The sequence below is a fragment of the Indicator indicator genome, chromosome 28, assembly GCF_027791375.1.
Source record: "Indicator indicator isolate 239-I01 chromosome 28, UM_Iind_1.1, whole genome shotgun sequence".
Classification (NCBI taxonomy): Eukaryota; Metazoa; Chordata; class Aves; order Piciformes; family Indicatoridae; genus Indicator; species Indicator indicator.
This window is the reverse complement of record NC_072037.1, coordinates 3161514-3185562: the sequence shown is the minus strand read 5'-3', so window position 1 is coordinate 3185562 and position 24049 is coordinate 3161514. Positions and strand designations below refer to the sequence as shown.

Sequence of the window (24049 nt, the reverse complement as noted above, 5' to 3'; positions counted from 1 at the left end):
CTGCAGCCTGTCCAGGTCCCTCTGGATGGATCCCTTCCCTCCAGCCTGCCTGCTGCACCACACAGCTTGGTGTCATCAGCAAACCTGCTGAGGGTGCACTCAATGCCAAAAATCTCCATCTTAACTTCTACTTTAAGACCAATAGCTGTGACTGAATTGGGAAAAACATCTTCTCCCCTAAAAAAAAAAAAAAAAAAAAAAACCAAAAAAAAAAACAAAAAAAAACCCCAAACCCAACATCTCATCTTGATTTAAGGTCCTCCCAGCAACCCAATCTCCTCCACAAACCAACCCTGAGGCAGACCAGCAGCTAAGTCAATAATATATATATAATCAACATGTGAGTGGCTCCAGCTGATGTGGGAGGTAGCAATTAAAGCCAGCAGAGGTGTGGAAGAAAATGAACAACCCTTTTTACTGCAGAAGGCAGAGGACTCCCAAAAGTGCCCTCATTTGGAGAGGAAACCCATGAGCAACACCTCATAAAATGAACTCGTTAATAAGGATTCTGAAACAGTTGGGCAGTTGACCTCCTCCTCAGAAAGACCTACCAAAAGAAGTTCTTGCTCAAAGAAAGTCTAACAGCTTCAAGCCTTACCCTGCAAGGGACCATGGACCTCCACTGTTCACAGGCTCACGGGATGTTAGGGATTGGAAGGGACCTCTGGAGATCATCGAGTCCAACCCTCCCCCCCTGACAGAACACAGAATCCAGTGCAGGTCACACAGGAACACATCCAGACAGGACTTGAAACTCTGCAGAGAAGGAGACTCCACAACCTCTCTGTTGAAGCATGGTACAAGGTTTTGCAAGACCTGGCTGGTCCAAGCAGGATGGGTGGAAGTTGAGGCACAGGAAGTTCCATGGAAGCATGAGGAAACCTTTTTTCCCCTGTGAGGGTGGCAGAGCCCTGGAACAGGCTGCCCAGGGGGGTTGTGGAGTCTCTCTCTCTGGAGGTATTCAAGGCTCACCTGGATGTGTTGCTGTGTGACCTGCCCTAGGTGATCCTGCTCTGGCAGGGGGGTTGGACTGGACTGGTTTTGAGCTCCCTTCCAGCCCCTGACATCTGTGATTCCGTGACCCCACAGCCAGTGATGCACAGGGAGATGGGCACCACGCTGGTTCAGCTTTACCAAGCTGGGTATGCAGCTCTCCCTGGAAGTCCTCACCTCTCACCCAGCTTCCAGACTTCCCAAGAGAGCAGGGAGAAGCCTTGACCTGCCTGGCAATGACAGTGTCTGATTTACAGCCACCAAAGGTGACTTCAGCCCCAAGAGAGTCGATGCCAAGAGCTGGTGGAAGATGCATGGCAAGAAGAAAGCACCTGGCCACGAACTCTGGTTTGGGGAGAAGAAACCCACACTCATCCTCATATATTACCCACTGGCAAGGGGGAAGGAGGTGGGAAGGAGGTAGGGAGGAGGCTTTCATCCTCCTTTTCAGCTGCAGGAGCAGGTCTGAGGCAGCTGTGCCCCGCTTTGCTTTTGTCCATGCAATACACCCATCCCCACCCAGTATCACAGAACATTAGAGGTTGGAAGGGACCTCAAGAGATCATTGAGTCCAACCCCATCAGCAGGAAGGATGGGGGGAATTTCCAGCTGCCTTTTCTTGCTGCCTGTGGAGCTTGGGAACGCTCAGCCCTTTACCTGCAACCTGCCCCAGGCTGAAGTCTTGCTCAAACACTCCTGTGCAAGGAACCTGAGCCCTTCTCTCCTCCCAGCTGCATACAGAACCCTGCAGTTATTGCCATGGAACAGGAACAAATTGTGCAACTTTTCATTTAGGTTGTGGGAGAGAGCCTGGGACTTCATTGCCTGGGTTTGCTCAGAAGCCAGAGGGCAGAAACAGGAGCTTTGTGAAATGGAAACCAAGCTCCTCACCTGGGAATGAAGGTCCCTGCTCCAGCCACTCTGCTCTGAAAGAAAGTGAGCCCCAACCATCAGCTGGTTGTGGCCACTAAGTTCCTGCAAAATCCCTGACAGCCACATTACAAAACATCTCAGTGGGACACCTCCCACCAGCCCAAGTTGCTCATAGCCTCATCCAGCCGGGCCCTGAACACCTCCAGAGAGGGCAATCCACAGCCTCCCTGGGCAACCTGTTCCAGTGTCTCCCCACCCTCACTGGAAAGAGTTTCTTCCTCATCTCCAGTCTCAATCTCCCCTCTTCCAGGTTCAATCCATTGCCCCTCATCCTGTCACTACAAGCCCCTTGTAAAAAGCCTCCCCCCAGCTCTCCTGCAGCCCCCTTCAGACATTGGAAAGCTGCCCTAGCATCTCCCTGGAGCCTTTTCTTCTCCAGACTTAACAACCCCAAGTCTCTCAGCCTGTGCCCATAGGGGAGGTTCTCCAACCCTCTGATCATCTTCATGGCCTCCTCTGGACCCACTCCAGCATGTTGATGCCCCGACTTGGAGAGCACTTGGGAGCAGATGGCTGCAGATGAGTTAAACCCCTTCAGGGACTGGAAGGCTGCTCTAAAGCATCCTGGAAGCCTTCTCTTCTCCAGGCTGAACATCCTCAGCTGTCCCAGCCTTTCCCTGTAGGGGAGGTGCAAAACGAAAACGTTCCAAATGCTCCAGTAAAAGGAGGAAAAAAAAAAAAAACAAAACAACAAAACCCAAACCAACCCAAACCAACAAAACCCCAACCAGTTAAAGCCCCGAGCTCAGGAGTTGTTTAAAACCTGCTCGCTGCAAGGCTGGCTGCCAGAAAGGAGATGCAATTTCCAACCCCCTCCGCATCGCTAACGACCTTTTAATAGCTCTCATTACGGACCAGCTCGCTCAGCCCCGGCACATCCCTGCCTGCCAAAACAAAGCCCAGCTTTTCCCCCAGTGAAAGCCCAGCTGCCTAATTGAGCCACTCAAAACCTTCAGGAAAACTCTTTCCTAAGACAGCTCTGCCACAGGGAAAGGTTTCACTCCTGTGCAGATGCACTCCGTGGATGGCAACTCCTTTCACCTGCCTCTTTCACCAAGCACTGCCAGCTCCCACGGGAAGCTGCCAGGGAAAACGAGGCTTAGAAACAAAGGCTGAGCAGCAGGAAACAGGAAAAGGAACAAGGAAAAAAAAATAGAATAAAATGTCCCCCTCACACCCTGAACAGCCACACTCGACTTGCACTCAGTCCTACCCAATCCAGGCACCATCCCTGGAGGTGTTCAAGGAATGTGTGGATGTGGGACTTCAGGACATGATTTAGTGGCCATGGTGGTGCTGGGTTGATGGTTGGGCTGGATGATAATAGAATGGGTTGGGTTGGAAGGGGCCACAAGGATCAGCCAGCTCCAAGCCCCCTGCCATGGGCAGGGACACCTCCCACCAGCCCAGGCCTCATCCAGCCTCATCTTGAACACCTCCAGGGAGGGACCATCCACAACCTCCCTGGGCAACCTGTTCCAGTGTCTCCCCACCCTCACTGGAAAGAATTTCTTCCTCATCTCCACTCTCAATCTCCCCTCTCCCAGCTCAAAGCCACTGTCCCTCATCCAGGCACCCTCAGCCCTTATCCAAAGTCCCTCCCCAGCTCTCCTGGAGCCTCCTTCAGGTCCTGGAAGGCTGCTCTAAGATCTCTCTGGAGCCTTCTCTTCTCCAGGCTGAACAGCCCCAACTCTCCCAGCCTTTGCCCACAGGGGAGGTTCTCCAGCCCTCTGATCATCTTCATGGCCTCCTCTGGACCCACTCCAGCATGTTGGTGCCCCAACTTGGGAGCAGATGGCTTCAGGTGAGTTAAACCAGCATGAACCACACAAGTCACCCCCTTGCTGCTCTCCTGGTTTCCACCACCAGCTCTAAGCAGGCTGGGAGCAGCTGCTGCCTCCTCCTCCACAGCTCCCTGCAGTATCTCAGCAGAAGGGGTTGTCTCTGCATCTGCCATGGATCAGTTTGGGACTGAAGTGCTTTGGTGGGCATGAGGCAGCAGTGGGTACTTGTAGACCCAAAGGTCAATGGCAGCCTGGGCAGCAGCAAAAGAAGCACAGCCAGCAGATGGAAAGAGGGGATCCTGAGCCTTTGCTCTGCTCTGCTCTGCTCTGGGGAGACCTCACTTGCAGTGCTGTGTCCAGCTCTGGGGCCCCCAACACAAGGAGAGCATGGACCTGCTGGAGGGGGTCCAGAGGAGGCCACAAAGATGAGCAGACAGCTGGAGAATCTCTCCTATAACTACAGGCTGAGACAGCTGGGGTTGTTCAGCCTGGAGAAGAGAAGGCTCCAGGGAGACCTTAGAGCTGCATTTCAGTATCTGAAGGGGACCTACAGGAAGGCTGGGGAGGGACTGCTCAGAAGGGCTGTGGGGATAGGACAAGGAGCAATGGTTTGAAACTGGAGCAGGGGAGATTCAGGTTGGACATCAGGAGCAAGGTCTTCACAACAAGGGTGGTGAAATACTGGAACAGGTTGCCCAGGGATGTGGTTGAGGCCCTGCCCCTGGAGACCTTCAAGATCAGACTCTGGGCAGTGTGATCCAGCTGGAGGTGTCCCTGCTGACTGCAGGGAGCTTGTACAAGATGACCTTCAAGGCTCCCTTCCAATCCAATGCAATCTGTGAATCCATGAGATGCTTCCTCACAACCTGCTTCTCCTATTTCTCCAAGTCCCTGTGGAAAGACTTCTCTAATGTCTTCCCTAAGTGTATCAGCTGCAGAGCACATCCACCTCCTGCGCATGTGGCAGCAGATCTCTGCACACTGCTGGCTGTGAACATAGTCAGCATTCAACAGACAATAAAAGTTAATTCCCTCTCTGTAGGGTCATTTTTTTTCTCCCTTGGAGACAATAGGAATTGCTCTCTGAGTGATTTTAAAAGACCAAAAAGAAGTAACTAACCCCAACTGACCTGCATTTGCACCCTGCTGAAAGCAAACCAGAGGGTTCCCCCTGGGTTCAATCTCTTTGACTTGTGCCCAACCCCTGTAATTTCCCCTCAGCAGGGTCAGAAGGGGCTGAACTCTGCACCTCTGCCATATGGAGCCATTAAACACACCCCAGGTGCTGGACTCAGGTCCCATCCCCAGTGCTGGGTGCCTACAGCTCAGCAGAGCTCTCAAAAGAACAACAACCCCAGGCAACTCTACAGGCTTGGGGCAGTGTGGCTGGAAAGCTGCTGGCAGAAAGGGACCTGGGGGTGCTGATGGCCAAGCAGCTGAATGGGAGCCAGCAGTGCCCAGGTGGCCAAGAAAGCCAAAGGCATCCTGGCTGGGATCAGCAATGCTGTGTCCAGCAGGAGCAGGCAGGGCATTGTCCCCTGGGACTCAGCTCTGGGGAGGCCACACCTGGAGTGTTGTGTCCAGTTTTGGGCTCCTCAACACAAGAGAGAGGTGGAGGTGCTGGAGCCAGGGCAGAGGAGGGCAAGGAAGCTGGGAAGGGCCTGGAGAAGAAATCTGATGAAGAGAAACTGAAGGAGCTGGGGCTGGTTAGTGTGAAACAGAGGAGGCTGAGGGGAGACCTCCTGGCTCTCTACAGCTACCTGAAAGGAGGTTGTGGAGAGGCTGCTGCTGGTCTCTCTTCTCACAGGTAATTGGTGATAGAACAAGAGGGAATAGCCTCAAGCTGCCACTGGGTAGGTTTGGACTGGACAGTAGGAAACATTTTTCTCCCAGCAAGAGTGGTCAGGGACTGGAATGTGCTGCCCAGGGAGGTGGTGGAGTCCCCAAGCCTGGATGTGTTTCAAGGTGGTTTGGATGTGGTGCTTGGGGATCTGGTTCAGGGGTGAACCTTGTAGAGTAGGGCTCTGGGTTGGACTTGGTGATCCTGAGGGTCTTTGCCAACCTGAATGTCTCTGTGGTTCTGTGATCAGTGCAGATGATAGGACTCCTCAGAGGAGGAAAGAAAGGCTTTATGCACACAGAAGGATCTACACTGCCCTGGGAATGGGCTTACAGCCCATGGCAATGTGCTTCAGCTTCATGCCCCCCACTCTGCTCTCAGCAGCAGCATCTGCTGCTGCATTTTTTTCAGTGGCAGGAAGGTGATGGTGCCACTGAATGGCAAATGGATCCACAGAACTGTTTGGGTTGGAAGTGACCGTTAAGATCATCAAGCCAAATCACCAACACATCAACCAGGTCACCACTAAAGCAGCTCCCTCAGCACCACATCCACACAGCTCTGAAACCCCTCCAGGGATGAGGACTCCACCACCACCACCCTGGGCAGCCTGGGCCAGGTTCTTCTGGGGAAGAAATTGTTCCTCATGTCCAAAGTAAACCTTCCTTGGTGCAACTCAAGGCCATTTCCTTTTGTCCTGTCACTTGTTCCCTGGGAGAAGAGACCAGCAGCCAGCTGGCTCCAGCCTCCTTGCAGGGAGTTGTGGAGCAAGGTCTCCCCTCAGCCTCCTTTTCTCCAGGCTGAACAACCCCAGATGCTTCCTTGGATGTCTGTGCTCCAAGTGCCTCTCAGCACCCATGCTGAGGAGCACAGAGTGGTTGCCCCTTTCTAGCCTCCCCTGGGTCTGTTTTTGCCTCCTTTGCTTTCTTTAGCAAAGGGAAGGTGCAGCTTTGCAGCTGCCCAGGCAAAGGTAGGCAGCTGGGGTTTCCCAGAGGCTTGATGCCCTTTGGGCTGTAGGAATTACCCAACCATTGGAAAGATGCTGGCACTGGGCTCTATCTGGAAAATGCCAGTGTTGATCTCAGCCTTCATGGCATCCTGCATGGCAGCTCAGCCTGTGAGGGCACTGCTGCAGGTGGGGTCTCTGCAGAGTGGAGCAGAGCAGAGGGGCAGAAAGCCCTCCCTAAACATCCTGAGGGAACCCCCAGAGAGGGAATGGGGACTGCTGGAAGTGAGCAGGGCAGGGGAAGTGCTGGAGGCAGCTTTGCTCCTGAAGAGCCATTGTGTCACCTTGGGTCTTCTTCTTGCCCCCTCCCAGAAATGCTGTCCCCCAGCAGGCACTATGGGCAGGGATGAGAGGGAAAAGAACTCAGGGAAGAGAGATCCACCTTAGGAGAGCAAATCCGAGCACTCCTTTCCCTGGAACCCTTCCATGGATGCAACCACTGTGGCAGATCTGACCCCCCTGGGCACAAGAGGAGGGACTGATGTGTGCCTCCTGCTTCCCATCTTGTTGTGCTGGAAAAGAGGGAATGGACTGAAGCTGGAGGAGGGGAGACTGAGACTGGAGATTCGGAAGGAATTCCTTCCAGTAAGAGTGGGGAGACACTGGAACAGGTTGCCCAGGGAGGTTGTGGATGTCCCCTCCCTGGAGGTGTTGAAGCCCAGGCTGGATGAGGCCTTGAGCAAGCTGGGCTGGTGGGAGGTGACCCTGCCCGTGGCAGGGGGTTGGAACTGGATGAGCTTTAAGATCCCTTCCAACCCAAAGCATTGTCTGATCTACCCAGCCAGCACCAACACCCATGCTCCAGACCACCCTTGTCCCCAGCAGCACCCTGGTGTGACCTGAAGTGGCCTTTAACCCCCACAGGACTTACACTGTGGGGAGAGCTCCACGTGGGTAATTAGTGCTGCACTAATTGCCATCACTGTGGGCCACAGACACTCTGTCAAGGTTGATGTGCCCTAGACAGAAGCTGATTTTTGGCACTGAGTTGCTCTCTTGAGTTCTCAGAGCGGGAAAGGCAGAGGAGGAGGCTGCTGAAGTCCTGGAGGAGTTGTTTCCTTAATTGATGCCCACAAGAGAGCAAAACTTCCCAGCCCACTGCCCTGGCACAGGGGCTGCAGGTTGAATGAAGCCTGTGCACAGTGAATGAACAGCAGGGACAAGGAATCCCTTTGGGGGCACTCAGGAAGCTCTTCTCTCTGCCAGCATCACTGCCTGGCCTTGGTGGAGCAGAACCCAGGGCAGTACCAGGTCTGCCCACCCTGCTGCACCCACTCAGGGCTCTTGCTGAGCTCTCCCAGGCTGGCTGTGGAGGGCAGGGACAGATCAGGCTGTGCCAGCCTGGTTTGTTAAAAAACAGAGAGCAAAGCACACACAGAAACAAAACCTGGCTGTGGCATGGCAGGCTGGGGGGAAGAGCAGCCACTCTCTTCTCAGCTGAAGGAAATGAGCTGTCAGTGCTCACTTCTGTGCTCCAAACATGCTACTGAGGTGACAGGCAGGGGACCCTCTCCCTGGGCAAGGGCTGCAATCCCCCTGCAGCCCCTCCCTGGAGGTGTTAGAAACATGTGTCTGCATGGTGGTGTAGTCCGTGGTTGATCTTGATGATCTGAGAGGTCTTTTCCAACCTGCATGATTCTATTCTTTATGATTCTAAACTCTTTCCTCCTTGTGACTGTGTTATTGTGACTGTGTTATTCCCAACTTGAAAGAGCTCAGCAAATACAGATTTAAGGTGAAAGCTGTAAATGCTGCTGGAGAATCAGAACCAAGTCCTGTAACATCAGAAATACCTGTCCAAGATATTCTGGGTAAGGGTTGTTGGAATTAATTGAGATGTATACCTAAATGCCACCTACTGCTAACAAGTGTGCAAAGAGGATGGCAAGCAAGCCAAAGGCAAAACAGAACAATTATGGAAAGGTGTAACAAAAGAGTGACACACATTTGTTAAAGTGTCATAATGATCACTACCAGGGCAGGATCAAGACCATCCAGTCACAGAATTATAGAGTCACAGAATCATAGAATCAACCAGGTTGGAAGAGACCTCCAAGATCCTCCAGCCCAACCTATCCCCCAGCCCTATCCAATCAACCAGACCATGGCACTGAGTGCCTCACCCAGGCTGCTCTTGAACATCTCCAGGGATGGTGACTCCACCACCTCCCTGGGCAGCACATCCCAATGGCAAATCTCTCTCTCTGGGAAGAACTTCCTCCTAACCCCCAGCCTAGACCTCCCCTGGCACAGCTTGAGACTGTGTCCTCTTGTTCTGCTGCTGGGTGCCTGGGAGCAGAGCCCAACCCCCACCTGGCTACAACCTCCCTTCAGGGAGTTGTAGAGAGCAATGAGGTCTGCCCTGAGCCTCCTCTTCTCCAGGCTGAACACCCCCAGCTCCCTCAGCCTCTCCTCACAGGGCTGTGCTCCAGACCCCTCCCCAGATTTGTTGCCCTTCTCTGGACACCTTCCAGTCCCTCAACATCTCTCTTGAATTGAGGAGCCCAGAACTGGACACAGCACTCCAGGGGTGGCCTGAGCAGTGCTGAGCACAGGGCAGGATGACTTCCCTGCTCCTGCTGGCCACACATTCCTGGTCCAGGCCAGGATGCCATTGGCTCTCCTGGGCACACTGCTGGCTCCTGTTCAGCTGCTGTCACCCAGCACCCCCAGGTCCCTCTCTGCCTGGCTGCTCTCAGCCACTCTGTCCCCAGCCTGTAGCTCTGCTTGGGGTTGTTGTGGCCAAAGTGTAGAACCCTGCACTTAGCCTTGTTCAGTCTCATCCCATTGGCCTCTGCCCACCCAGCCAGCCTGGCCAGGTCCTTCTGCAGGGCCCTCCTGCCCTCCAACAGATCAACTTCTGCTCCTAACTTGGTGTCAGCTGCAGACTTACTGATGATGGACTCAATTCCTTCATCCACATCATCAATAAAGAGATTGAACAGGATGGGGCCCAGCACTGATCCCTGGGGGACACCACTGGTGCCTGGCCCCCAACTGGATGTGGCACCATTCACCACCACTCTCTGGGCCTGGCTCTCCAGCCAGTTCTTGACCCATTTCAGAGTGAATCTGTCCAAACCACGAGCTGCCAGCTTTGCCAGGAGCTTCTTGTCCAACCCCCCTGCCAGAGCAGGAGCACCTAGAGCAGATCACCCAGGAACACATCCAACTGGGTCTTGAATATCTCCAGAGAGGGAGACTCCACAAGCCCCCTGGGCAGCCTGCTCCAGTGGTCTGTCACCCTCACAGTGAAATAATCCTTTCTTCTGAGCCTCCCTTCCTAAACAAGTCCCAACCAACCCAAAACCCCAGAGGAATGATGGCAGGGATCAGGGCAGGAAGCTCTTCTCCTCAGAGGCTGAGCCATGACTGTTCACAGCTACTGGTGGTGGTACCACAGCCAACACCTCTTGCCCACACAGCCTTAACACCAGCCCTGTGCTGGCCACAGGGCCTGTGAGAGTGAAGATGAAGGCTGTGTGTCTGCACAGCCCACCCTGAACATGCACAAAGAGCTCCCTCCAGCTTCCTCAGCCAGGCCTGGGACAAGGTTACGTCAGCACCCACAGCACAGCCCTCAACCAGGAGCAGATGGTGGCTCCTCCTGCAAGAAATTAGGAGATTTTTGGGAGCCTGCCACAAGGAAAGGGGTGGGGACAGCTACCCTGAGCTGCTTTTCACACCAAACCCTGTATCCACCCCTCAGACATCTCCAGCTTGCTGGAGGCAAACTGAAAACCAACCTGGCTTAGCCTGGGCTGGAGCACTGGGAGCTGGAGCTGCTTGTTGGCCATGCCTGGGAGAGCAGAGAGACTTCTGGCAACACTTGGAGAAGGACAGGCACCAATTTGGGTGCAACAGTGCATGGCCCAGTTCAGCTGTTCATCTTTCCACAGGTCCAATGCAAGTATCATCCAGCTCAGCTCCTTGGTAGGTTTATGTGATCATAACCCTGCAGCAAGCAGCTCTTCACCTCTGGAAAAATCCTCCCCTAAGGAACTGCACTTAATGTGTCCTTGAACCCTTCCATAGAGTCACAGAGCTCTTGGGGTAGGAAGAGACTTCTGAGCTCACCAAGTCCATCTGCTTGCCTAGAGCCCACAATCCCACCCCTGCTGCTCAGCCCCCACCACTAACCCTCAGCACCACCTCCATGTGTCTCTTAAGCACTCCCAGGGATGGGGACTCCACCACCTCCCTGGGCAGCCTGTTCCAATGCCTGACCACTCTTGCAAGAAAGAAATTCTTCCTAATATCCAACCTGAAGCTCCCCTGGTGCAGCTAGAGGCCATTTCCTCTTGTCCTGTCCTTAGTTACTTGGGAGAAGAGGCCAACACCAGCCTCACTCCAACCTCCTTTCAGGTAGCTCTGAAGAGCAGTGAGGTCTCCCCTCAGCCTCCTCTTCTCCAGGCTAAACAATCCCAGTTCCTTCAGCCTCTCCTCACCAGACCTGCTCTCCAAATCCCTCACCAGCTTCATTGCCCTTCTCTGTCCCCTCTCCAGCACCTCAATGTCTCTCTTGTAGTGCAGTGCCCAGACTGGACACAGCACCCCAGGTGCAATCTCACCAGTGGGCACAATCACTTCCTTACTCCTGACATCTTCCACACCATGTAGGAACATGGATGTGCTCCCTCTGGCCTGACACAGAATCAACAAGGTTGGAAAAGACCTCAAGGATCATCAAAGTCCAACCTGTCAACTCACTACAACAAATTCTCTGGGGTTTAGGTCTTCTGTCTGCAGGGAGCAGAGCAGACTGACTCCTGGGGTGGCCACTTCAACCCCTCCCCTGCCTCCCCCCCCAGGCAGCAGCCCAGCTCCTGGAGCAATCCCATCCATCAACCCCCTTTGACAGGACCCAACACACAACAAACCCAGCCTGGCTCTGCCCTCCATCCTCTGGAGCAGAAACCCTTGGTTCAGAGAAGCACATGAGAGACCTCTGAGATAAAAGCTGCATTGTAAAAGCTCCCTGGTGGGCTCTGCCTGGGGGCTCTCCTAGCTCCTGCAAGCCTCCTAGTTGTAATCCTTCATTCTCTGCCTTCACAGGGTCAAAGAGCTGCAGGGGAAGGCTGCAGAGATGTTCTCTGTGATGGGGACACAGGCAGTGCCCCCTGTGTTTCTGCCACTCTGAATGCACAGTTCAGGGCTGGGGGTGGAGGGGGAAGGTAAATTACATCCCTCTTTAATTGGCTCATTGAGGAGTCCAGAGGGCATGCACTGAAGGGTCAAAGGGAGATGCCACACAGAGCCCAGAGTTGGTGTTTCTGGAGTTTTCAGCAATTTGGCTTGAAACTAGTTGAGCTTACCAGAGCTGTGTGCTTTACAGACAGACAAACACAGCCAGGAGTGGAGCTGTGTCAGAGATTCATCTGGGCAGTGGTTTGACACTGGAGCAGGGTAGAGTTTTTAGGGTATCAGGGAGTGACAGGGGTAGGGGGAATGGAACAAAGCTGGAAGTGGCCACGAGGATGAGCAGAGGGCTGGAGCTCCTCTCCTATGGAGACAGACTGAGAGAGTTGGGGCTATTTAGTCTGGAGAAGAGAAGGCTCCAAGGAGACCTTCTTGTGGCCTTCCAGGATCTGAAGAAGGCTACAAGAAAGCTGGGGAGGGACTTTTTAGGCTATCAGGGAGTGACAGGACTGGGGGGAGTGGAATGAAGCTGGAAGTGAGGAGATTCAGAATGAACATGAGGCAGAAGTTGTTGTCCATGAGAGTGGTGAGAGCCTGGAATGGGTTGTCCAGGGAGGTGGTTGAGGCTCCATCCCTGGAGGTGTTTAAGGCCAGGCTGGATGAGGCTCTGGCCAGCCTGCTGTAGTGTGAGGTGTCCCTGGCCATGGCAGGGGGGTTGGAACTGGATGAGCCTTGTGGTCCCTTCCAACCCTGCCTGATTCTATGAGTCTATGACTGAGACTGGACACCAGCAAGAAGTTCTTTGCCACGAGGGTGGTGAGACACTGGAAGGGGTTGCCCAGGGAAACTGTGGATGCTTCATCCCTGGAAGTCTTTAAGACCAGTGCCACCTTTCCCCCAGCATCACAGAGCCACAACCTCTCCACCTTTTCCATCACTGCTCTGGGTAAGGTGTGGCTTGGGGCTGAAGGGATGGACCTGAGGCCATGCAGAGGCTGTTAGCTTAAGGGCCAGGGCTGTGCTCTGAGGGAGGACAGCACACCATGCATCCCATTCCCAGCACTTTGGAATCAAATTCCACCCACTTCTAGCATCTTCAGCCCTCCTGGGATCATCAACAAGCATCCTTCTGCTGATATCCACAAAGACAACAAATGGTGCCAGCCCAGTTTCTCTCCCAGCTGGATTCACCTCCTGCTTTTACAACACAAAGCCCCAGCTGGGAACTGCCAGCTTAGAAACTGCCCTGCCCCAAGCATGAGCCACACCAAGCACTCCTCCAAGCCTGGCACAAGGTGGGGGCTGGTGCTGCCCCCCATGACAGTGATACTGTGGAAACCCCAGGGGCTTGCTGCCCCCACACAAGTGGAGAAGCAGGAGACAGCAACAACTCACAGATTGCATCAGGTTGGAAGGGACCCTCAAAGGTCATCTTGTCCAACCCCCCCCTGCAGTCACCAGGGACATCTCCAACTCCAAACACCTGATCCTGACTGAGTGCAGTGAGATGAGGAGGTAGGATCCCAGTTTCCTAATGGATCCATCTGAGGGGCAGATCCTAATTTCCTTCCACACTAATTTCCTGCCACAAATGACACACATCATGCCCCCTCCTCTGCTGCTGCACAGAGCAGAGGGAACACACAACCTCAGCAAGGTCCCCCCAGCCTGACACCAGCTCCCAGCTCCCAGCTCCAGCCATGGGCTGCTCTCCTGGCACTCTCTCCCACTCCAATCATTCCCCACTTGACTTGGGCTCAGTGTGCCAAGCACAGGCCAGCTGCAGGCATGCAAGGGGTCACTGCTCAGCTTGCAGAGCCAAGCCCAGCTCCAAGGGCCAAAGCCTGGCCAAGCTCTGCAGCCAGCTTATCCTCACATCCCAGCCCTGTCCTTGGGGATATTTATTGCAGCTACACAAATCTTAGAATCATAGAATCACAGATTGGTTTGGGTGGCATGGGACCTCTAGTCCAACCCTGCAGCCAGCAGGGACATCTGCAACTAGAACAGGTTGCTCAGAGACCCAGACAGCCTCACCTGGAATGGTTCCAGGGATGGGACATCTCCCACCTCTTTGGGCAACCTGGGACAGGGTCTCACCACCATCACTACAAAAATTTCTTCCTTCTCTCCACTCTCAATCTCCCTCTTTTAGTTTCAAACCATCACCCCTTGTCCTGTCACAACAGGCCCTGAGAAAAAGTCTGTCCCCAGCTTTCTGCTCAGCCCTTGAAGCACTGAAAGGCCACCAGAAGGTCTCCTTTGAGTCTTCTCCAGGCTGCACAACCCCAACTCTCTCAGCCTGGCCTCCCAGCAGAGGGCTTCCAGCCCTGCCAGCATTGCTGTGGCCTCCTCTGGCCCTGCTCCACCAGGTCCCTGTCTGTGCTGTGCTGAGGGCTCCAGAGCTGTCCCAGCACTGCAGGAGGGGTATCAGCAGAGCACAGCAGAGGGGCAGAATCCCCTCCCTGCCCCTGCTGCCCACACTGCTGGGGCTCAGCCCAGGACAGGCTGGGGCTGGGCTGGCAGCACTCGGTGCCAGCTCATGTCCAGCTTCTCACCAACCAACCAACACCCCCAAGTCCTTCTCCACAGGGCTGCTCTCCATCCCTTCATTCCCCAGCCTGTGCTGACACCAAGGGTTGCCCTGACCTATGTCTGGGACCTTGCACTTGGCCATGTTGACCATCAGGCTGTTCACAAGGGTCCACTTCTTCAGCCTGTCCAGGTCCCTTTGGATGGATCCCATCCCTCAGCCATGCCAACCACACTGCTCATCTGTGGGGGCGTCTGCAAACTTGCTGAGGGTGCACATGATCCTGTCATTGTATTCCTCACAGCAGACCTGCTCCATCAGCAGGGACTGGCTGGAGAACAAGCCCTGAGGATCCCAAAGCCTGGCAAACCACATGTTTGGAGGTCTGTGCCCCATTCACCAGCAGAATGCACCATAAAACCTGAGACCCTTTCTGAGCTCATGACCTTTACCAGTCTGGGCAGCAGGCAAAGCCACACAGCTGGATGATGACCAGACAAATCCTCCTCAGGGCTGGTTCATGACTCAAATGAAATAAAACCATCATGAGCTGAAGCTTCCTAATGCTGCTGCAGCCAGCTGGCCCTTCCAGCTCTTCTCTTCCCTTCCCTGCTGTGCTCAGGGGAAGGCTGGGCTGCAGACCCCCTCCTTAGCTCCCCCCCCTTGCTTCCCACGGAGCCCAACACCCTCACTGAAGTTACAGAATTGACTTATCACCTCCCACGTTCCTCAGTTCAACCTCAATCCCCTTGCACCTTATCCCCACTTGAATTTCACTTCAGTTCCAGCCCTTGGAATGCAACTCCCAGCTCAGCTTCCCAGGCTGTGAAATGCATCTCTCCAGCCTTGTTTCCCAGCCAAGGTTTGACGGTAGTTAAGCTCTACCAAGATAAACCAATGGTTTCCCTCTCAGCAACACATTCCCACTGATCTGGCTGGTCTGAAGGCTCTGGCACACTCAAACACATTTTTGGGGGGGCAGGGACTTGTGCATGGGGTCACCTGGATGTGTTAGCACAATGCAAACGCAGCAGCAAACATCTTGCTGCTGCTTCTTCCTCCAAAGCAAACATCCTTTTTACCAGCCACTTCGAGAAAAGTATTTGCCAGCGCCCCACCCCCCCTTCCCCCCCCCCCCCCCCCCAGCCCATCACCTCCCAGGGAAAAGTCCCAGCCCCCAAACCTTGGAACTGCTTTGCTTGGAGTTTTCCTGAGACAAAGCAGTCCTGTGCCCTGCTTTACAGGGTGGGGAGCCTGGTCCCCACTGTGTCTATCCCAGGTGAGCTCTGGCCATGGGGAGGGAGAAGACTCAGCGTTCCCAAAAGTTTCATGAAAGGTTTCAGGGCGGTGACTCGATGAGCAGCCGCAGAGGGGAGAGATGAGGGACGTGGAGACATGGGGACACGATGGAGAGGCGGAGACTGTAGGAGGATGGAGAAAGAGAGACACGGAACATGCTGCAATGCCCCGGACACAGCAACAGCCCCAGCTGTGGCACACGGATTGGTTTGAGTCGGAAGAGGCTTTAAAGGGACCATAAAGGGACCTTCCAAGCCCCCTGCAGTCAGCAGGGACGTCTGCAACTGAAGCAGGTTGCTGAGATCGCCAAACAACCTGACCTCGAACACCTCCAGGAATGGGGCATCCACAACTTCTCTCGGCAACCTGTTCGTGTCTCACCACCCTCCCAGTAAAGACACACACAACCCGGTATGGTACATTGCACAGCGGGGATGCCAGCCCCGGGGTACAGGGACCCTGTGCCCTGCCGCCAAGCCCCTCACACGCACTGAGCCCCCCTCCCCCGAGCCCTTCCCTGCCATCCCCCCACACTCCTGCCCGGTCCCTGCAGCCCACGGAGGAAGGGGGGAAGCCCTTCTGCTTCTCCAGGCAAGCGGAGGCTGCCCCGGGGCAGGGGCTGCAGGGGCTGCCCCCGGCAGAACGCAGCAGCCGCCGGCCGCCCGGGGCCCGCAGCCGTGCTCGCAGTGCATCCTAGCGGGGACCGCGGCGCCCAGCAGCCCGCCCAGGGATGCCCGAGCCCCGCTGCTCCCCGCCGCTGCCCCGTACCTGCGTGCAGCCCCGATCCCTGCTCGGGGGGCTCCAGCCCCGCCGGGCACAGGGGCAGGGCCCAGAGCAGCGCCAGCGCCAGCGCCCCGCCGCGCATCGTGCGCCCGGCCCCGGCCCCGCCGCATCCCGGTCCCGGCCCCGCCACCGGGACAGGCCCGGCCCCGGCTCCGCCGCCCCCGCCCCCGCCCCGCTCCGCCCCGGCCCGCCCGGCGCTGCCGGGACCCCTGCGGGGAGGGGGCGCTTCCATCCGTAACTGCGGGCCCGGGGAGGTGGTGGTTAATGGGGACCCCTCTGCACCCCCCGAAGTCAGACGTGCTGTGGGGCTTGCGGGAGGGATCCCCATATAGCCCCCCGTGTGGAGAGCTGGATGGGGTACAGACAGACTGACAGCGACACGGACACGTGGACACAGAGATACACAGAGATGGACAGACGTGGACACCGGGACACACGGATGCCAGTGGGTTTTGGGGTGTTTTGCCCCCAGAGCCTGCTGGGGACCTGACTCTGCACAGGGTGATGGGGACAGAGCAGCTTCCACTGTGGTATCTAGGGGTGAGGGAGAGTGAGAGCTGTGCTGGTGTTCAGGGTTGAATTCTGTTCTCCTTATCCAGTCTGGGCCAGTTCACCCCCTTCTTGGCACTGCATGGGTTAAATCCCACCTCACCCAGGTCCTGCCCTGCCCTTGCAGTGGGAAATGAGGCTTCTAGAAGCTTCCCTCATGAAGTCCCAGCTGCTGCTTGGCCTCGAGGAGATGAAAGGCCAGCTGGGTGCACAAGGAGCTGCGCTCACCCTGCTCTGCACATTGCATGCCCTGACCCAGCTGGTCGAGGACATGAAGGGCAGGGACACACAAGGAGTCGTTTGCTTTGCTGTGTAGAGGACTTTATTTGTCAAGAACACGACACGGGGTTGACTTTCCTGTCTCAGGTCTTGCTGAATGCCTTCCATTCCCACAGCCATGGCCTTGAGTCCCAGCAGCACATCTCCTCCCCTCTCTCTTGGCTCTGGCCTGCAGCCAGTCTCTGCTGTGGAACCACCTCACAGTGCAGAGACACTGCTCACACACCACCATCCCGCTGCAGGGATCTTAGGTGGATCACCTGCAGAACCAGGTCTTTTAGGTAGATCACATTCAGAACCAGGTCTTTTGGGTGCAGAACTGAAAATCCATTTTTTTTAGGTGGATCACTTTCAGAACCAGGTCTTTTGGGTGGATCACCTGCAGAACCAGGTCTTTTAGGTGGATCACTTTCAGAACCAGGTATTTCAGGTGGATCACCTGCAGAACCAGGTCTTTTGGGTGGATCACATTCAGAACCAAGTCTTTTAGGTGGATCACCTGCAGAACCAGGTCTTTTGGGTGGATCACATTCAGAACCAGGTCTTTTAGGTGGATCACTTTCAGAACCAGGTATTTCAGGTGGATCACCTGCAGAACCAGGTCTTTTGGGTGGATCACATTCAGAACCAGGTCTTTTGGGTGGATCACCTGCAGAACCAGGTCTTTTAGGTGGATCACCTGCAGAACCAGGTCTTTTGGGTGGATCACCTGCAGAACCAGGTCTTTTAGGTGGATCACTTTCAGAACCAGGTATTTCAGGTGGATCACCTGCAGAACCAGGTCTTTTGGGTGGATCACATTCAGAACCAGGTCTTTTGGGTGCAGAACTGAAAATCCATTTTTTTTAGGTGGATCACTTTCAGAACCAGGTCTTTTGGGTGGATCACCTGCAGAACCATGTCTTTTAGGTGGATCACATTCAGAACCAGGTCTTTTGGGTGGATCACCTGCAGAACCAGGTCTTTTAGGTGGATCACTTTCAGAACCAGGTCTTTTGGGTGAATAACCTACAAAACCAGATCTTTGGGGTGGATAACTACAAATTCAGGTCTTTTGGGTGTATCACCTCCAGAACCAGGTCTTTTAAATGTTCTCCACTCCATGAGGAGGGAAGAAAATAACCCTCACCAAAGCCATGCACTTATCCATCCACAGTCCCCTTGGCTCAGCTCAGCATCTCCCTGTTAATCACTCTCTCCCCTTTCACTGACCCCAGTAACACAACCACATCCACTCCCCCTCCTCAGCTTCCTGTGAGAAAAACGGGGATTTACATCCTTGGGGGCATTTCAGGCTTTTGTGTGGGAGAAGCTGGACAAGGACCATGCCTCCTCCTCCTCCTCCTCCTCCTCCTCTTCTGTTCATGCCATGCTGAGCAGAGAAAAGGCTGCCAGAAAGAGAGAAATAATAAAAACAGACACAGACAAAGGATCTGTGCTGGGATATTCTGTTTCAGAGCAATGACAGAAAGTGGAGATGAGGATGAAATGAACCAGGCATGGTCGCTGATACTGTTTGCTTTGAATTAACACAGCTCTGCTCCAGCAGCATCTCCCAGGCTTCCTCTGCAGGCAAAGGGGCTTTAATCTGCTGCTCAGGAGCTGGTTGACTCAGACCTCCCTTCTCAAACAGCCTCAGCAGCTCCTTCGTGCTGACTCACCCACCTCAGAACCTCACCCTCACAAATATTTGCCCAGCCTTCTTCAGCAGCACACAGAGCTCCTCACCACCATCACCAGGAGTCAGTCCCTGACCTGCCATCATTTTTGTTACTGCTCCTTGGCTTTGAATCCCCTCCAAGGAACAAACACATCCTCTACTGGGGTACTATGCTCCTAGCGGCACTCTGCCAACACCCTGCCAGGAGCCTGTGGATATACAAAACATCCCACACCAGCAGGGATTTAAAACACTGAGCCATGAGGGAGGCAGAGTGACCTGCAGGAGCTCAGGAGATGTCCTCTCTTCTGCATTCTCCTGCTGGCTGAACCTGCTGGCAATTTAGTCCCCTTGAGGTGTCTTGGTTTGCTTTTCTTATCACACGAGGATGCAAAACCAGCCTCTTCTGCAAAGAGGAATTATGCATTGAGCTGATGTTGGTTACTGCAATCAGGCACTTTCTGGAAATGGTGCTTTCTACAGCCCTCAAAATACCAGGATTCTACTTTGGGCTGGTAAGAGGAATGAATAACAGAGTGCCAGCATGGTGGGGGTTGGAATGAACCTCTGAGGATCATCCCCCCACCCCCTGCTAAAGCAGAGGCATCCACAGCAGCTTGCCCAGGATCACAATGTCCAGGTGGGGCTGGAATCCCTCCAGAGAGGGGGGAGAAGCTTCTGTGAGCAGCCTGCTCCAGGACTCCAGCACCCTCACACCAAAGAATTTTCTCCTCCTGTTCAGATGGAACCTCCTGGGTTCCAGTTTGTGCTCTCTTACACACCTACAGGACTCAGTCACTGCTGGGGTTTTTGGTAACCCTCAACTCCAGTGATGTGATTTTGCTGCCTCTTGAACTCTTGCTTGATCCAAACTCCAAGGCAACTTTGCCAACACCTCCCTACTCAGCCCAAGCATCTGTGAAGCCTCCACAAAGTCAGCCACAGCCACAGCTGATTTCTTACAGCATCCCAGCTTGGGTTAAACTGCAGCTGGTGTCACAACAGGTCTCATGAGCTGTCACTCGAGGCTGTCACTCCACACCTGAAATCCTGGGTTCAGTTTTTGGCCCCTCACTCTGAGAGGCTGGAGCAGGTCCAGAGAACAGCAATGAAAGCTGGCAAAGGGTCTGGAGAACAGGGCTGGTGAGGACCAGCTGAGGGAACTGGGAGTGTGGAGAAGAGGAGGCTGAGGGGAGACCTCATTGGTCTCTACAACTCCTGCAAAGGAGGTTGCAGTGAGGTGGGGTTGGTCTCTTCTCCCTAATATCAAGTGATAGAACAAAAGGAAATGGCCTGAAATTGTCCCAGGGGAGGGTTAGGTTGGATATCAGGAAAAATTTCTTTGCTCCAAGAGTGGTCAGGGATTGGAAGAAGCTGCCCAGGGAGGTAGTGGAGTCCCCATCCCTGAAGGTGTTCAAGAAAGGTGTGGCCACGGCACTTGGGGGCATGGTTTGATGGCCATGATGGTGGTGGGTTGATGGTTGGGCTTGATGATCTTACTCAACCCAAACAATTCTATGATTCCATGACTATGAAAAGTTTGTTCCCAGAAAGGGTTCTCAGGCACTGGAACAGGCTGCCCAGGCAGGTGTGGTGGAGTCACCATCCCTGGAGGGATTTAAAGGACACATGGGTGTGATGCTGAGGCCTGTGGTTTAGTGGTGGTGGCTTAGCAGCAGTGATTGGATTGGGAGCTCTGGGTGAGCAGATGGACTTGATGAGCTCAGAGGTCTCCTCCAACCCCAACAGTTCTATGATTCTATGATTCTCAAGTGGTGGTCAGGGTGAGCTGCCTCCCACAGCTCCGGGTGGGAAGGAGGCAGGGGGGAGGCTGCTCTGCGAATGGGCTCCCGGTCCCCAGGCACACCACAAACACCAGCTGGGAACTGGTCAGGTCTGGTTGGTTTGTTTCTTTGTTTTTTGTTTTTTGCTAAGTTTTTATTTTTAATTCAAGGACTTTTGCTTCATACAAAATGTAATTGTAGAAACAACTGCAGAATTCAAAGTCTGGCTGATAAATATTACTCAGGCAGCAAACTAAGCAATCACAGAACCTTTTTTTGTGTGTGTGTGTGTTTGTTTTTTTTTTTTTTTTATTTCCTTCTTTTTTACCCCTCCCCCTCCTTATTTATTTATTTTTTTCCTTTTTTTTGGTGGGGGGGTCCCAAGTTCCTTTTGTGTCACATGGTTGGAACTCTGAGTGGTTTTTAACACCACATCTTTGTTTCATGGGTTTTTTTTTTTTGTTTGTTTCTTTGTTTTTTCCTTTTTTAAATATATAAACTTTTGCAACAAACCCTTCCCCCCCCCTTCCTCCCCAATGTATATCAAATATAATTAAAAATCAACAACTGATGAATACATTGTATCAAAAAAGGTACGAAGATGAACATTTTGGTTTGTTTGCTTTTTTTCCCCACCCTACCCCCCCATGCACATACTCTTTGTTTGTTTGCTTGCTTGCTTGCTTGGTTTTTTTTTTTTATATATATATATATGTATATATGTATATATTTTACATGCAAACATTACTTGATTCAAAGCACAGCCACTACAAGACTGGGTCTGGATGCAGAGAGAGAAAAAAAAAAAACAAAACACCCAAATCTGAGTCGGTGCAATTCAAGTTTGGCAACTCGCTTCAGGAGGGTTCTTGGGAGTATCATGAGGGCCTTGAGGGGACAGTTAAAAATAATAATAATCATGAAAAAGAAAAGCTGGGGGGAAGAGGAGGGAATAGGGGTTATGAAAAATTTGTGGGCAGGTTCGTCTGTCACTGTTGTCAGCCCCTAGCAGGCAGGTGGAGGGTTAGACAACCTGAGTGGCCAGCAGATTGAGGGAGGTGACTCTGCCACTCTGCTCTGCTGAGGCCTCACCTGGAGGGCTGTGTTCAGCTCTAGGTGACCCCAGCATGAGAGGGATGTGGACGTGAGGTGCAGTGGGTCCAGAGGAGGCCATGAAGATGATCAGAGGGCTGGAGCACCTCCACTATGGGAACAGGCTGGGAGAGTTGGGGCTGTTCAGCCTGGAGAAGAGAAGGCTCCAGGGAGACCTTAGAGCAGCCTTCCAGTACCTGAAGGAGAGCTGGGGAGGGACTTTTGACAAGGGTTTGTTGTGACAGGACAAGGGACAATGGTTTTGAGCTGGAAGGGGCAAGATTGAGACTGGAGATGAGGAAGTAATTCTTTCCAGTGAGGATGGTGAGAGACTGGAACAGGTTGCCCAGGCTGCATTTCAGTATCTGAAGGGGTCCTACAGGAAGGCTGACGAAGGACTGTTTAGAAGGGACTCACAGCAACAGGATGAGGGCAGTGGTTTTGAAACTAGAGCAGGAGAGATTTAAGTTGGACATCAGGAGCAAGTTCTTCACAATGAGGGTGGTGAAATACTGGAACAGGTTGCCCAGAGATATGGTTGAGGCCCTGCCCCTGGAGACCTTCAAGATCAGACTCTGGGCAGTGTGATCTAGTTGGAGGTGTCCCTGCTGACTGCAGGGAGGTTATACAAGATGACCTTCAAGGGTCCCTTCCAATCCAATGCAATCTGTGATTCTGAGAGATTCTTCACCGTGTTCTCCCTAAGACCTGCTGCAACCCAAGGCTATCACCTGCTGGTGTGCTTAGGGTATTGTGTTAATGTGGGGCTGGGAGGGCTTAGGGGGGCCTAAAATGGCTGAGGAGGGGGAAAGGCAAAATTATTCAGCACAAAATACAGTGCTTTTCACTTTGCAGTGTGGGTGCACCGTGTGCATGCACGCTCAGAGGAGATCACCTTCTGCCTGCCTTCAACTTCCTGGCTTAGGAGTGCAGAGGAAGAGTTTGTGCCTTCGTGTAAGGAGAATGTATAAAACATTTGGTCACAATCATGCTGAAGCCTGAACCAGGGGAATCCAGCAGATAAAAGCTACAGAATGGATGAAGGCTCCTTCTGACTCGTGGTGGTTTGGATGTGGCTCCGAACGTGTTGTCTTGTTGCATAGCCCTCCGCTGCCCGGTCACGGCCACCACCCTCGTGGGCATCGGGTGACCAGGCCTCCTGAATTCAGAGTGCACACAAATACAGAGACACAGATACCCACAGCAGTCACCCTTCAGCAGAGTCCAGGGATGAGATTGGCCAGAGCCTGTTATTTAGTAACGGAACAAGAACAAAAACGAAAACAACAATACAGGAGGAAATGAAACCAGGCTGAATTTCCTCAGCAGGAGACGTGAAGGACAATCCTACAGCAGACTGCTCTCTGCCTGAGGCTGAAAGCCTTTTGCTTAGAGTACAAAAGACCTCCTGAGCATTTTGGTAGCATCTGATACCCTCCAACCAGCCCAGTGACAAAGCCAATCACCAGGGTCCAGCAGGATCTGTAGCTGTCCTAAGTGACCACTGCGCTTGGAGAAGTTTCACAGTTCTGGGGCTTGGTAGATCCTTGGAAAAAAAAAATTGGTCTGTCCAACCCTCTTCTCCTTCCTATGAGCAGTGCTCCTCTGGCACCTCCCATCCTTCCATCCTTCCTCCTTCAACCATTTATCAGTGTCCTCTGGCCACCCTGCACCCTAAATTAGCCTTGTAATGGTTCTTCAGCCCCAGGGGTGTAAAGTCCTGCCCAGGCTTTTCCTTCAGCTCTCCATCCCCACCAGCACATCACCTTTGCCCCTGTCCCAGGCTGCAAGGGCAGGAATCCACAGGTGCACAAAAAGAAAGGAACCGCCCAGCGCAAGAGTCGTTGCAAGAACGCAGAAATCTCATCCCTGAGAATCAGAGTTAGAGGTTTTGCTTATTATTATTATTATCATCATCATTATTATTATTATTTTTAACCTTCTCTTAACAGGCAATAAGACCAAGATTCTCTCCAGCTGCCCTCATACAATTTATGCGCCGTGGACCATGGCCAGAGCTCTCTGCGGCTTGACACGCAGCGTGAAAGACACTTCTCCTGCAAGAGCATCCCTGCAGACGCTGTACTTTTCCATCTGCAGCTCTCCTGCAGGACCTCAACACTACTCAACAAGAAAAGGCTGGGTTCATTTGCTGCAACACTGCCCTCCCACCAATCAAAGTCTAGATTAAGGAAAAAAAAAAAAACAACCCAGCCCGACCCGACCCGACCCGACCCAACCCAACCCAACCCAACCCAAACCAAGCCAACCGAACAAAAAAAGTTTAACAAGGAAAAAAGAAATAAAACAAACCAAAAGTGTAAAAGGCCAACGAAACCCCCAAACCAAACCCCAAAAGTATGTTTTGCCTTCCC

The 24049-nt window shown here is 53.5% G+C and overlaps 1 protein-coding gene across 1 annotated transcript in view; it reads right to left on the bottom strand.

Moving 5' to 3' along the window:
* LOC128976105 (collagen alpha-2(I) chain-like) overlaps nt 1–23768 on the bottom strand; it is a 104534-nt gene extending 80766 nt beyond the window's left edge. The window contains exons 1-5 of the mRNA XM_054393222.1: nt 23682–23768; nt 22759–22833; nt 17997–18086; nt 17488–17907; nt 16296–16548 (exon numbers count right to left, since the gene is read on the bottom strand). Of these exons, the coding sequence (XP_054249197.1) occupies nt 16296–16548; nt 17488–17907; nt 17997–18086; nt 22759–22833; nt 23682–23768 (925 nt within the window). The remainder of the gene's footprint in view (nt 1–16295; nt 16549–17487; nt 17908–17996; nt 18087–22758; nt 22834–23681) is intronic.
* Nucleotides 23769–24049: the final 281 nt, after the last annotated feature.